We start from the raw sequence: 15669 nt of genomic DNA on the forward strand, positions 1-15669 counted from the left end.
CCACGGGTTCAGCTGACCCAGGCAAGGGGGTCTCCCTCCAAGCCTGAAATGTCACCTTCGCAAGTACGACGTATTGCTTGTAATTTGCTCTTGATTTTTCCATTGGGTTTTATATTTCCATTCAGAGTTTTATATAAATACTTCTAAATGGCTTTATTTTTACTCGCAGCGCAGGAAAAGCCCTGTCTGACAGAACATAGTGTATTTAGGAGGAGCAGCCACTATGGACCAAATCACAAGGTCCTGCACTACATCGGCTGCCACCACCTTGGTCCAATCAGTGTCCATGTACCAAACTCCAGCAGCCAGGCTTGGCATAGAACTGCCAAGAGGATCCCCCTTCCCGCCATCCAGGAGCCACCTCACTGCCTCCACTGCAGCTCCCTCTCCGCATGTGGAGCAGTGCAAGCAGCCCAAGTGCTCTGCAAGCCCGTGTTCCTGTAGCACTCCTATTTGTAAATCTCCTTCCCTAAATATCCCCATGACATATAAGTATGAAGACTAAAAAAAACGGAGCCGCAGGAATTCTGGAAACATAAATGCCCACAACCCATGTTCTAGTATGTTACTAATATGCTGTATAATCTCGATTAGATCACAAATAACACAGGGGACATTCGTAATTTCAGCACACCTCTACATATAGGAAGCTAAATTTTGCAGCCCTTAAAGGCACCACCATGAGAGTCTTCTGCTCTGCTTCCTGGGCATTTCTCTTGGTAAGCCAGGCAGACTGAATACTCATTCATATTGTGGCTTTATTAAGGATTACATCCTTTACACACTCCTGGCACCCACCCTGAGGTCCTTTGACACTGCCAGCGCAGCATAACGCAGCCAGCACAAGCACAAATGAAAATCAGGCCCCAGAGGTGTTTTCTCCCTGCAGTGCAGACTTACAACTCCCATTACACATTTGCATTAAGGGCTGCAGCCCTCTGTAAAATGCGCTTACAAACTTAAAGCACATTGGAGAGTAGCTGGACTCAGCATACAGAGGGGCTTCTCCTGAGAATATCTGTCCTCCAGAACGACATAATAAAAATGTATAGGAACAGAGGACTGCAAGGGGCCACCAATTTCACAGAGACTCACGTCTGGTGGAGTGGGAAGGGAGGAGTGTTCTCTGACAAAGGGAGCCATGGCAAAAGCCTCTTCCATGCCCTTTCGAAAAGAACGTAATTTATTTATTAGCCTTAATAAACAAGGCAGGAAAGAGAGCAGGATTACCTGAATCAGGCATTTCTGTATCTTCTGCAGGGTTTTGCTCCTCTTACTTTGCACTGAGCCTTATTGTTCACAGGAGGGTAAAGTGGCTGGGATGTGACACCAAGTTATGACTGAAAGCCACACGGGAATACGTAGCAAGCAATGGAGGATCTGGTCCACAATTGATAATATCACCAATAAATAGGACATGATGGAATAACGGGTAACAAATGTACAAATCTGCTACTAACAGGACCTATCTTCAGGAACACCTGTTGTAACTGGGTCTGCTCAGCTAAGAGCCCCAAAAGTGGTCATCAGCCTCCCTCTGCCAAATAAAGACTTGGCACGTGCAAAGTGGCTGATGCAGGAAGATGTGACCACCTGCCTGACCCTGGGCACTGGGTAGGGGTATGCAGAGCACACAGGATGCAGGGTGATGGGTGTTTCTCACGCTGGTACAGCCTTGGCCCACCCAGCCTGTCCACACAGCAGGGTCTGTGCTGATGACCTCCACTAATTTATCTGCTGCCTTTCAGAGCTTATTGAAGCCAGTGGCTGAGCACAGGATTGCAGCCAAACAGTTTGGATGTGAGCCGAGTTAGAGTCAAGTGCACCAGCCTACCCCAAAAATACAGACAGACTTACAACCAGCCAAGGTGTACTTGTGCTGCTGCCTTTCTCTTCTTTTCTTGCTCCATCTCCCTCAATTTTTATTCATTTCATCGCAAGTCAGGACCTGCTGCTCCTCTGGGCAGAGCATTTTATAAAACAAGGTGGTATGGCTGTGGATGATCCAAAACCATTGTTTTGGATGCAAGTCATGAGTCAGTTTGCTGGGCAGTGGCACACCAGTGAAATGGAGAACTTTGGCCTGCTGCAGACTGACATCATTCACTCTTTTTCAAAAAAAAAAGTCACTTCTCTGAAAGTTTCTCAATGGCATGAGGTAATGATAAACATAGCCAGGGAAATTACTGAAATGATGAACATAATGTAACAGAAATCTCTATTTAGATGGTTTTGTACAGCTGTGGTTTCAAGCTGGAGCTGGGATGATCTGCAGACAGAAACACACGCTCACAGCCCTGTGAGGGACCAAGTGCTCATGTCCCCATGCTGCAGGCAGGGAAGGTGGTGCAGTGATGCACAGCCAAGAGCAGAGCTCTCACACAGAGAGCTGTGGGCACTGGGGCGAGCTGGCTCCCTGCCTAAGGCTGAGACCGGCAACGGCATCCACCCGCTTACCTGGTATCTGTCCGAGTGATGGATGTCATCTGAGGAGTGGGGTGACGCTGTCGGAGAGTCTCCTTCCCGCTTGATTGAGGCCGACAACAAAATTGACTGCAAGAGAAAGGAGAAATTCATGCTGTGAGCATTGCCAAGCTCTCTGTCTCCAAGCTGTCCTCAAAGCCACAGAGAGTGTCTGCCAGGCTGTGGGACTGCACTGGGGTGGAATCCTGGGCTGTGGGGATGGCTCTGGTCTTCCCAGTGGACTCTGCCCCACGAGGGAACCAGGCTGCTGGGTCTAGCAGAGTGCAAATGAATCAGGCAACAATGGGATGGTCATTTTTCTCACGAGTCTGGTGGTTGGGGCAGAATCAGTCCCTGCTGGAAATGATACGTGAGGACACCACCAGAAATTCACGTGCTGAGGTGGAGCAGTGCTTCCGTGTCCTTGTCCACCTCTTTTAAGTGCCACTAAATCTCTCAATGGCTTTGTAAACTACACTAAAGCTCTCAGCACCTTTGCAGTGCAACTCCCCTTTCCTTCAGTAATGATGCTATTTATTTTAATAAGTAGCACAGGGAAAAAAAAAAGGGCCTTTTAGAAGGTTAAAAAGCTCAGTGATATTTGAGACCTAAGAAATCACTGATAAACTTCAAGTCAATAGTAGGTAAGTCTAAATTCTACATACAGTGAACTCTAGCAGGAAAATTACTGTGGGAGTTTGACAGCATCTAAAGAAATGTACACTGAGCTGCAAGTGAACTTTATTATTAGAACAGTTCGAGGGAAAAATGCAATTTAAAATTCTAATTTAAATTATAAATTAGCTAAACGAGGCTAAATATAGCCCAGTACATTGTGAAAAAATGTACACTGGAAATGCAGCTCTCCAGATGTTTGTTTCTGAGAATCAGCTGGCAAGATTTGACAATAAATGACTGCTTGGAGATGTGTGTGTTTGTGAAGGGAAGTGTAGATATCATCTGAATTGGACAGGTCAAGTGTGGTGACAACATTATTAAAAAGCATAATACCTTAGAGAAAGGGAAGTATTCCAGAAACATTTGCCTCTGGGCTGAAATGAAATGCGAAAAAATGTGCATTTTTTGGAAAGATATGAGCAAGTGGAAAAATGACTCAGCATACAAATTGGTTCAGTCAGCAGGATGCAATCCCCCAGGCTTGGACAGCTCTCCGGTGAGAAAAGCACAGCAGTGCAGTTGTCACGGACATGGAGGGAAGGCAGGCTGGGATGGAGGTGGAGGAGCGGGATTTGGGATGCTGGGTTCAACCCCATGGGTATGAGCTGTCAGCACTGCAAGAGTCATGAGGGCAAGAGTCATGTCCTGGTGTGCACTGCAGGTCTCTGCCATAAAGCATGGTTCTACCAGCTGTGGAGAGGTGGGATGTCCTGAAAGGGGTCACAGAGGAATTGTCTGCTGGGGTGCTTTGTTATCTCCTCAGGCACAATCCCTTCTGCCAACTGAGGGCTGTGCTGACCACATATTAGAGCTGGCTCGCTCCCCAGCTCACCCCAGGGATGCCAGGCGCTGGGAGGGCCAGTGGGAGCCCGCAGGGCTGGGGGCACCCAGTAAGGGCTGCCTCAAGAGACCAGCCCCCGCTTCCCAGGGGACAGACAGGCAGAGCAGGGGGGCCCTCTGGCTTCATGTGTTGGCTGAACACAACTGCTGATGGATTTTGGTGAACAGCTCACTTATTTCTGGAGAAGCCCACTGTAGAATTTCTGCAGAGTGCAGACCCCAAGCTCCTGCTGCTGTGCAGTTTCTTTATTTTCTAAATGGAGAATGAGGACCATTTTTGAAGAAGAAGGATTACACATGTCCTATCAAATGGAGGGATGGGGCTCAAAGCCTTCAGCTGTGACTCAGAACAACAGCCCTGACTGCAGCAATGGTAATGCCCTTCCCCTCCTCTAATAAGCCAAGCACCCTGGAGCTGGGAGGGTTAAATCTGTTTTGTCTCCCAATGTATTCTAGAGAAGGGGAAAAAATACCCGTCTCCCCATTCCTTGACGACAGACAGACAAACCCTCCCCGCCTCCAGCTCCCCCCTCAGCTTCTGGTAGCTCTAATTCAATATTATTATGTGAAAAATGGTTGGGCTAGCTATGGAGACAGTAAATTAAACGTTATGTATTAGTTTTTAGCGTGTGGTCCCGGGAAGAATGCCGGCCCCATTTATTCCACAAACCTCCTGAGCACCATGGCAATGACCTCTGGAAAAACGCAGGGCTAAACTAATCCCAAAGATGTCAATCTCAAGGCCTCTTCTACATACACTTGCAGTTTAGATTAATAAACTGTCTATTTTTAAATTGTGTGCAAGCACTTCAATTCTAAATACCTCGCCGGCATGTTAAACACAGCGTTAGAGATGCCAAGTCACACTTCCCCTTCACTCTTAGGAAACTTGACTTCATTTGTTTTTCTCATTTCCGTGAGCTGTGCCACACTTTGCCTCTCAGGCAGCCATGGGGGCAGGCAGGGATGCAGGCTCAGAGACTAAGGGATTAGAAAAGGCACTTGCCATCAGGGTGACTTTCAATCTTGCATTAGGCCTCTCTGCCATCCCAATTTTGGCCTCTTTTATCCCAATTGTCACGTTGAGGCTGTTTTCCAATGGCTAAGTGGTGAGGACACCTGACCACAGTATGCCAAGCTAAGGATTTGCTGTCCCCTGCACCCATTCTGCTCATTCCCAGCCGGATTCAGGCAAGCAGAAAAAAGGCAGCAATTCCCATTCCTCTCTCAACCAGGTTCTGGGAAGGTGGTTGTGGAGAAAAAACGTAGCTTTACATGTGCTCTCCCAGCCCTCAGGCATGCCCATGCTGCAGGGTAGACCCAAATTCTGGCATCCCACCCCAAAAACATGGCGCTGGGTGCTCTGTGTGCAGACAGGCAGTGTGCTGTACGGCTCTGTGGAGATGCTCCTAACTTGAGGACCAGCCGCTTCGGCAGGGTGGGAACAAGCCTTGATGCTGAGATGTTCCTTTTCACTTGGGGAAAGGCCTCCAGCCAGCTCGTCTCTGCCTGGGTGCCAGTACATCCCAGCTCCCCTTCAAGGTGTGTCTGAGTGAGGATACCGGGGTGAGAGCACCCTCCTCTCTCCCTGGTCTCCCCTTCACTGTCAAACCATGGCTCCCACCATCAAAGGCAGAGCAAGGGCCTCATGCGAGCGGCGGTGCAGCCTCATATCTCTCCCTCCTCTTTAAATCATCTCTCCATTGGGTAGAGGCACTCTCTGTGGAGGTTATAAACCCTGAGAGGATCAGCCTGAGCATTACACCTGGGGCAAGCTAAATAAAAAAAGGTCACCGGCGCTTTTTAAACATGGACAAAAAAGCAGTAAAATGTGTTTGGAAAAAAAAATCTGGCATTAAATCATGACTTTTTGCCTGGCTTGCCTCATTAAAAGTGGCCTTTTGGAAGGTAAAATTATCATTGTAAGTGATAAGATCTTTAAGAAAATAATTCACGGCTTCTTCACCCTTTAATATGATAGCCGCCACCGGCTAATTTTTTTCTTAATGGCAACGAGGCCATCAATCTTGTCCAAGCCCTGTACTCTCTCCTTCCCCCTGCCCCTCCTGCCATGCTGGGCAGCCATGGCCGTGCTCAGTGATTCCTTCCCACCCTTTGGAGCACAGCTGTGCCGCGCCAAGGAGAAGAGATACATCTGGATGTATGGCTTTACCTGCTTGTGTCCACGGTTCCCGGCAGGGAGCAGGGACCACATAAGCCTTGCTCACACGGCAAGGCTCATGCCCTCGGCTGCTCCCAGCACGCTCCGTGGGCTGTGCAATCCTGCGGCGACGGGCTGCGGTGCCTGCGAGTGTTTCAGCAGCTCACCGCCACCAGGAACAACCCGCGGTTTAAGTATATAAATACAGGGGCAGGTTTGGTATGAGCCAAATGTGCATCATGCAGCCGGTGTGCCAGCTGCTGTGATCCCAGGCCGCCGATCCCCAGACCTGCTCCTCCCTGCCGGGCTGGAGGAGCCGTGGGCAGCTCCGAGGCAATGTCAGCGAGGACACACGTGCCAGCGCGACACCGGCTCCTGACCCACGGGCGCTCCAGGCGTGGGCCGGGGGCAGCACGAGGGGAGGGGACGGGTGTCAGGGTGCAGCCGCCAGCCCGAGGAAATGGATGGAAATTGCCGGCACACGCCGCCCCCAGCCCTAAGCGCTGCCTCTGGCGGGCGGCCGGGGCAGGTGTCAGCGCTGGGAGAGCCCAGCCGGTGGCTCTGACATTCTGCTGCCTCTCAAGGCCAGTCATTTGAGAGTATTAAAGTGCCGGAGTCCTGCTTTCTGATAGCCCTGGAAAAACACAAGGAGTCTATTTTTCTTAAACAATCCATCACTGCTGCTGTCAGCAGAACAAATACCCTAACCCTGCTTTTTATGTATCTATATGGCCTTTTTAAATTTTTTTTTTTTTTTTTTTGGCACAAAGTGTTCCCTGCTTGATGCATTCAGCTTTAACTCTGCCGTCTAAATAGGTACTTATCAGTTAACATGGAGGTGATGGCTTGACATGTTTTCTGTCTCCTGCCCTCCCCTCCACGGTAGGGAAGCCGTCAAAGTGTTGCTAATAGCTGTTATCACTTGGGAACTGTAACCCGAAAGCAATGAGTGATACCAGGCCTTGCTGCGATTTTCTCCCTTAACTCTGCCAGCCATTTTTTATGTTATTGCTGGAGGATCCCCGACACAAAGATGCTGCTATTAGAGCTGAGTTTCATAGAAGCTTTTGGAGGGTCCACATTTGCTACCGGGAAAGTTAGAGGTAAAATTATCTAGTGGCTTTTAGCTGGCAGAGATAAAGGTGGGATGGAGCTAGGAATGAAAGGCTTAAATGTGAGAAGGGTGTGAAAAGGGAACAGAAATAATAGTATCAGCAGCTTTTGGCCTTCGCTGAAAGATTCCAGTGGTTTGCAAGCAGAACAAGCCTATAGAAATGTGAGCTACTGATTTATTTCTGTGCATGTTACAGTGACATCTGGGATTGTAATGGAGCTCTGGGTCCTCTTGGACGAGACACCAGCTACATGGTTCCAGCAGAACTGCCCATCAGCACTCCGGAGATGGAGGGGGAAAGAGGTCTGGCCCAAGTCTGTCGGGGTCTGCCAGCCTGTTCTGCTCCCCTCTACAACCACATCCCTCTCTGCTTCTTCTGCCGAATGCAGTGGTTTCCCCCAGTCTAATGTAAGGGTACAGCTGTTTGGCCCAAGGGGAGTGAGGGGCTTTGTTTGTTCATGGGGTAATTTGCTTTATAGAATAAAACCTGGCAGAGATTTGTTTTTGGAGTGACTCTGGTATTCATCACCCCAAAATGGCAGGGAGCTTGGCCAGCCAACACTCATCCTACGTAATTTCCTCTCCTCTGTGTATCTATGGGTTGTTCTCATATCCCTGGCTTGGCCACAGCTTTGCCACAGTACCCAGATTTAGCTTTTTAATCTTTCCTTGTAAATCACAGTTACAGAGGGAGGGGACACAGATACAGTGAATGACTTCTCCAACCTCTCCAGTGTGTCAGTGACACAGGAGAAGGAGTTAAAACCCTGGGGCCCTGACACCCATTTTCAGTTCCTACCACCAGATGTGATACGGAGAAGTTAAATGATTGTGCTAGAAATTTCATCTCGAGTGAGGCAGCTGGGAAGGGCTTAATACAGACATTCTGTCAAGGTTTAAGGCTCCAAATCTTGCTTGCTTCGAAGCACTTTCTCCTTGGAGGGCTTTAGTGGTCAAATTTCCCACTAGATGCTGTAATTCTCTCTCAAACTGCTCGTTGAAGCTGTAAAATCACGGGGGTGGGTGGGGGAATCAAAGGGCTCTGGCACTGTGGCTTGCTTCCCAGCTCTGCCGGAGGTCTGGGAGCAGTGTGCTGGCCACCTGCCTGCGGGCACCCTCCGTGGAGCTGGGTGCACACCTAAACAAACCAGCCACAAGCATCTGCTGGGTGCATGAGATGGATTTTGTTCGTGGCCACTCACATCAGTGTTTGTTTTCAGCAAGAGCCAGAGCACGAGCTGGACTGCTAGTGGGAAAGGCAATTTGCAGCCATGTATTAGGAAGCAGCAGCGGGAAACGAGTGCTAAACCTGCCGCAGGAGTTGGGATGCTTCATGGAGCCCAGTCTCTTCCCTTTCAGTGGTCAGTATCAGCACTTCCACAGGGGATGTAAGTTTGCCTGTTAGGTGACAGGCAACAGTCTGCAGTTAATACCCTGAAATTTAGGGACTGAGATCTTTCTGGACAGTGATGATACCCCACCTGGACAACAGCCCATGGAGGGAGAGCCACAGGCCACATGGGCAGTAGTGAAGAAGTGCTCTTAGATAGCTAGGAGGACCTGGGGACACTGACTCTCAAAATTCCCACCAGCTGCACAAGGAAGAGTGGGAACAGCTGGTCTGACACCTCATCAGAATGGGTTCAACACAATGTGTGCTCCTCTCCTGCACAACACCTTGCAAGAGGCAGCCAAGGCAAGAGGGGAAAGGCAAGGGGAGAGTGTGAAGTCCAGGAATGATGCCCAGGGGAACTGCACACTGCTGACAGCTACAGACAGACCCCTGGGCAACCAGTCCGAACAGAGCCTGTGGTGTTGTCCATGTGCCTCTGGAGCACATCCCTGCTGCCTGCTCTGCCTGAGCCCCAGCCTCTGGCCATGCTGGGGAGTGCTTCAGGGAAGCTCGGGGCTCACAGAGGTCTGGGGCATAGCTGGCTCGGACAAACCTTCAGAAAGTGTCCTCCTGAGTGACAATCTGCTTGTCCAAGTGTCTTGTCCACACTGGCATATCATCACTGATTGGGCATGGTCTCTAATAGCAAACAAGGATCCCGAGTGCTGAAGAACTTGGTGCTCAGCACTGCCCCCTGAGCTGCCTTTGCAGAGAGGGAGCCTGGGCACCAAGCAGACGTGCTGGCTGGTGCCCCCAGCTCACAGCCCTCGCTTGACCGTCACTGCCTCAGTCGGCTCCGATAATAGAAGAATCTGATACAATAATCCTGCATTCATCACATCCCATGTTGAGTGATTGGATTTTCTTTGACATATTGCCATGAAAATTGACCCGGCGCAGTGAGTGACAGCTCTTCAGGGGCAGGGGAGCAGTGAGCGAGGAACATACATTTACGTCTGGGCTCTTATTGCCAGGAGAGGCATTTGCTGGGGCAACTGTGGGGAAGGGATGGAAGCCAAGCCAGGAGACAGACCATGGGGAGGTTAAATCCCCTGCCCCAGCTGCACCCCAGGAAGATCCTTAGGCCAGCACAGAACTAGTGATGGTAGTGGTGCTATAAGCAAAGGTCCTACATGAACCCTAAAGTGGACTCAATGCCACCGGTGACCACAAAAGTAGTTGCCAGCCTGCACCCTATCCCAGTTCCCATGTCTCTGAGTGAAACCAGCCTGCCCCTGTTTGTTTTGCCAGGTGATGCTCCTGAGGGATGGGAAGGTGCAGCCCCCTCTCCCACTGCTGAGCTGCTGGAGGTGCTGCCCCTTTTGTTGGCATCAGGAGAAGGAATGTACAGGAAACATTGCAGCAGTCCTCATGGTCCTCTCAACCCCTTCTACCAGTGCCCAGGGTAGGAAGTCAGACATGGTACAGGTCCCAGCTCTTCCCAGGTGGTGCCTGCCAGACCTCCAATGATGCCTGGGTGCCTGCACATGGTCTCCAAGCCCACCCTGGGGGTCTGTCCCTCACCCCACTGCCTGGGACCCCTGTTAAGGGTGGCCCAGAGGCCCGGTTTTGTCCCCAGCAGGACTTTCTCAGAAGGACATCACATCTTGATGGGCTACTTGCATCCCACGCTGTAAACATAAAGAGGGCACAAAGGGAAAGAGCAGCCTTCATCTCCCTACCACCCTCCTCCTCAATCTCACCTGGGTACAAAGGAGTCTTTAATACCAAACTCAGGTGAAGGTGACAGCACTGTGCCTTCCCATGCCACACAGGACTTGTCTCCCAGCAAAAGCCACCTAGAAATAATGAATCCTCCTGGGCCGAGAGGCTTTCAAGCTCTCTGAGAAGGGAATGAAAGATTTCCTGATTTCACCCTCTCCCTCCCTGCTCTCCTGGCTTCTTGAAGTTAATGTTCTTAGCCCCAGACGTGACGGGCAAAGGGAAAAGATCCATGTGGTGACAGGGGACGATTGATCTCTTTTACATAGAACGACGCTCCAGTCCCAGTTTAATCCCCCCGCTCAAGGCAAATGGGATTCTTTGTCAATGGAAACTTCAAAAGCCCGGCCCTGCCGCGAGATGGACCTTCTTCTTTATCTGGTCTCTGTCAGTCACTCACTGTGTTTGCCTCCAAACAGCTAATCTGTCTTTCTAGCTGTCCTTCTCCCTCACAGGCGATGTGTTTGGGACCATTGAGTTATCTACACTGAGACCTGACGAGGAGGGAAAGGGAAGACTGCAGAGTCCAGCTGCTTTCATTTTGCTGGTGCCCTTTCCAGCTCCTTCAAGACATGCCAAGGCAGCCTCACACTCCATGGGTTATCAGTGGTGGGTAGGTTTGGGGATTGCTTTCTGCTCTGCTTGTTCTTCATGGAGAAACAGTCAGGTCTCCACTCTGCTCCTAGTCTACCTGGGACAGGTATAGTCACACAGTAGACAAAGGTGTGGAGCACTATGGAGTATCATTGTGATTTCTGTTTTCCCTTAGAGAGTTTGGGAAATTGTTGGGGTTATCTGGGATTCATCCCTACCTTTCAGGAACCTAGGTCAGCATGGTGGCTCCCCCCTGGTGGGGCAGACAAGGTGTTGATGTGCTTGGCAAGACATCCAGCCCCAAGGGGAAAACCTGGAGCTGAAACGTCAGTCTTTGTTTCTGACATCACATGCCAAAATATGACCATAAGCTTCCAGAAAAAACAAGGGAGAATGAGACCTGAAGTTGATTCTAGTAAAACAAGCATGAAGACAGCTCCCATGAGAGACGCCCTGCACTTGTCTGGAAGCGGGGAGTCTCCCTTGCTTGGACTGTGCCACCAGAAGCATAGGAGAGCCTGGAGCACTTGCCTTTGCCCCCCTTGGGGAGCACAGCATGGTTTTCAGAGGCTGTGCAATGCCCAGCTGCCCCTGCAGTGCTCCCTGCTGCCCACTTGCCTGCCCAAGCTCCAGTCCCTCCCACTGCCGTGTCACATGAAGTCCAGCCAACAGTAATACCAATCAGTAAAAAGTGCTCTGCGCACATTGTATTTCTGCATTCTGAGCCAAGGGGGTGGAAGGTGGGTCCTGGGGAGGGGTATGTGGCTGAGACGGGGTCTTTTAGTGATCTGGGCTCCTCCTCGGGTGTGCTTTGCTCCTCTGAGGCAGGCCCAGTCCACTCTTCCAAAGCTGGCATATGGCTCTGGCTCCTGCAACTCCCATACGTGATTTCCCAGGCTGAGCTCAGCCTGCGTGTGATCAGCTTTCATTAGCTGTCATTAGACACAATCTGGAGTCCCAGAGCCCGCGGGGTCCTTCAGCTCCACCATCCCTTGGCTGCAGGAGAGGAGGATCACAGAGCCCTGTGCAGGGACTTGGATGTTTCAGCCCAGCAGCTGAATGGGGACAGCAGCTTTCCCCAGTGCTGGCTGGCCCCAAAGCGTGGCTACCTTCCTGGGAGACATTGAGTAGCAGGACACGAAGCTGGCTGGGAAGATGAGGGGGTGTAAAGAGCATTCCTTGGGGGGAAGAATGCTGAGTTGTGCTCACTTACCTTGGGGGTGCCCGCTGCCATGGCATCCTTCAGGATGGAGCTCTTGCTGCCAAGAGAGAAGACAATGGGGTCAGAATCACAAAACTGGTGGGCAAGGAGGGGAGTGCTTTGAGGGATCTCACAAGGTCAAATAGTAAAGCACATCGTTCCTCTTCACTGGACCAACGAGAGCCTCCTCACCCTGACTGGAGTGGCATGGTAAGGAGGGCAGTGCCAACTATTTCTGCAGCTGGAATAAAATGGCCCTGTGAGTGGAACTCCCCCAACCCAGCCACATGAATCAAATACTGACTCTTCCCCTCCTCGGGGCTTGCACAGCTCCTCTCTCAGCCCTGGGGAAAAGCGAGGAGCACATCTGCAGGGACATAAGGAAGAAAGCCAGGGAGTGGGGAGTGGAGGTGGTGAGCCCTGTGTAGGGTCAGGAACAATGGGAAAAAGGAGGGAAGGAAAGAGAAGAGGATTAAATCAGCATAAGAGCAAGAGAAAGAAGATCCCCTCAGCTTCAGCTGCACTGGGGAAGCAGCAGCTCTGCTGGAGGCTGGAGTGATTTGTTAATTCAGCTTGTTCCCCATTTAGCAGGGAAGGAGGTCCCTGCCACAGTGCTCCTCCTCGCCTGCCCTCGCCAGCGGGAGATGCTATAGATTTAATAACACCTTCCCCCCTCCAGACAGGTTAAACTTGAAACAATTACATATCAAAGCCGACATGGCGGGGAGGCCTGCACTGTAATTTTTTGGTTATTAAAGTAATCTCTCTCATGTAAATTCTCCTGCTAACATGCTGCAAACAGCATTAGGAAATAAATTATTTCCCCATGATTCGATTTGTCAATGCAAAGCACCTGCAGCAGGCAAAAGGCTCTTGAAATATGTTGCCAAGCCCAGTGCCTGTGCTTGTAAGCACACGCCGGTGGGGTGGCTGGCTCCCAGCTCCCCATAGCCCCAGGGAGATGATGGATGGGTGGGTGGGTGGAGGGGGAGGTTAGCGGGGGGGAGGCGGAGGTTGGGGAAGGGGGGGGAATGGAATTGTGTTTAATAACAAAATTTGTATGCAAGCCTGCATCCCAGGCTAAGGATGAGTGATCGGCAGCCAGAAAGTATTAAAAAGCCTCGCTAAACAGATGCTGACAATAGAACAAGACATATCAAATCAGATCTACTTCAGAAGCATTAATATACACACGCACACACGCTCGCCCGCGCGCGCGCACCCAGCTCCGCACACCCGCGCTCCTTTCTTCTCAATCACAGCAATATGGGAGACATCAATAAATTTTTATGAGACTTTTAGAAGATCAACACGGTACTAGATGTGACAAAAAAGCAATGTGCCTGTCATGTTCGCTTTGTCGGGGACACTTTAGCCCCAGATGCCGAGCTGCAGTGCCAGCAGGGAGAAATTGAATTTGGCTGGCTTTAATCTGCCTTGATTTGGCAGATGGCTGGGTGTTATGAAATGAGCAGGGATGGAGGAAGGTGTTTTCTCCTGGGGCTATGGCCCCCCTCCTCTCCCATTGCCACTGCCTTCCGCCCCCAGCCCTGAAACGGTGGAAATACACAGTTATCCACTGCCATCAGGTCACCCCAAATGCCACAGCTCCACTCCCAGCTACAGTTTCTGGAGACCACCAATGGATGGGCTGGGGCATCATCTCCCACACAGCCCCACTTTCCTGAGGGGATGTGCTGCTGGATGCTCACTGGGGGGGGTACAGGATGCCCCCGGGGCCTGTCCCCCAACTCTGCCCCCTGCTCTCAGGAGACAGCACAGAGCAGAATTAAGTCTCTGCTGCCCACTGAGATGCAGACCTTGCACCATCTCCAGCCTGTACAAGAACAAGCATGATGGGAAAGATTTCCATTCCCTCTACATCTCCACCATTACCTTGAACTTCTCAGTCGCACAAAGTGTGAAACAACTTTTATAATCCAAATGCCATGTTAAAAAAGCAAACTCATTTCCTGTCTTTTCTTGTTAAAGGTGTTTAAAATCATTTCTTTTTAAGGGGAAGGGGAAGAATATCATTAAGTCCTCCTAAAAACGGCATTACCGCCAGGAAACTGCAGTTTTCAGAGTGAGAGTCTCTCTGGTCAGCCAAAACACCAAGCCTCTGCTTGGGACCGATAAGGAAGGGGACCGGTTTAGATAACTTGGCAGACTTTATTTTATTCTTCATCTGGAGGATTATGAATACCCCCACCCTCCTTTTTGCAATGTAGCCCTACTCTATCGCTAGACTCTTCAAGTTGTTTTTATTTATTTCCAGAGATAGGTCAGAAATGGGTGCAAGCCCTGGTCATCCAAGCACCTAGATCCTGCAATTTAATGGTGCTTTTCTCCATCCTGTTAAACAGCCCCCGAATTACAAGGGCTGCAGCCCCCCACGCCTCTTAAGGATGCTGGCAGCAGGCTGAGGATCGAAAGGCCGTCAGCAAAGAGAAACCTTCCCCTCCATAAACACCGCAGACAAATTAAAAATGGTAAAAGGGAAATCAAGACCTTTAAAGTTCAAACACTTTTCGGTGCCTTTTAAAGTTTTTTCGCTCTAGGCCCTTGCAGACAGCACAATCTTTGGAGACCTTGGGATTCTCTTTAATCACCCAGCCAGGCTGCAGTGGTCTGAAATGATTACACATTTACATAGTAATAACCCCAACACTCCTCACATTATTTCATGGCTAGCATATTTCCACTCGGCGAGTGATCCATGTGTTTTAAATTATAACCTGTACATAGGAAATTAGTTACTAAGTACGATATTCACGGGCTCGTCTGACACTTCTAATTAAGGTGATTTACACAGAATTATCTTATGAAATAAAAAAATGGTGTTTTGCTAGCTAATAAAATATAATTACTACCCGCTTTTCTAAGTTACAGTTAGTTTTAATCTATTTGGGGAATTGTTTATCTAGTTCATTACAGCCAAACAACTTCTTTCCCTTTTAGGCAACCCCCCCAAAGTACCAAAGAAGAGTAAGAAATGCCCTGGGAAGACCCAGCAACCTCCTTCTCTCTCTCTTGAAGACTTTGCATTTCCAAGTGATGCAAGGCTGCCAGCTGCATCACCCATTAACAGAAGCAGCACAGCCAGGTCTCCACGTGCCCCAGGGTGCTTGCTGGGGACCCATCACTCCTCTGTGTTAGGGCCCAACATCTTTAAGAGGAGCATTTACTCTCAACAAGGCCTTTCACAATGAAAGCAAGACTCAGGCTACACCACAGACGAGCAGATGTCCGTTAATGCTAAGCATAGATTTGGTTAGGAGCATCCCCAGGTACAACTGGGAATCCCCTGGTATGTCCCTGATTGAGCCCCAAGGGGCCGTTCAGATCCAGTGCTTCAATAGTAATATCCCAAAGGGCAGCTCAGCAAGCCAAACATGTGCCTTCCTTACCCACAGTCTTGGGATTTCCTGTATCCCTGCCATGGTTACTATGACCTTCAAGTCTATTTATTTTGTTATGGTCCTGCCTTTTGGGGTGTGCTT

At 50.1% G+C, this 15669-nt stretch overlaps 1 protein-coding gene across 6 annotated transcripts in view; it reads right to left on the minus strand.

Moving 5' to 3' along the window:
• RNF220 (ring finger protein 220) overlaps positions 1-15669 on the minus strand; it is a 214438-nt gene that overhangs the window by 58689 nt on the left and 140080 nt on the right. For all 6 annotated transcript variants that reach the window (XM_029959683.1, XM_029959681.1, XM_029959682.1 and 3 more), the window contains exons 3-4: positions 12179-12224; positions 2458-2553 (exon numbers count right to left, since the gene is read on the minus strand). In XM_029959683.1, coding sequence (XP_029815543.1) covers positions 2458-2553; positions 12179-12224 — 142 coding nt within the window. The remainder of the gene's footprint in view (positions 1-2457; positions 2554-12178; positions 12225-15669) is intronic.

This window comes from Manacus vitellinus, unplaced genomic scaffold, assembly GCF_001715985.3.
Source record: "Manacus vitellinus isolate BGI_N305 unplaced genomic scaffold, ASM171598v3 scaffold_21_pilon, whole genome shotgun sequence".
Lineage (NCBI taxonomy): Eukaryota > Metazoa > Chordata > Aves > Passeriformes > Pipridae > Manacus > Manacus vitellinus.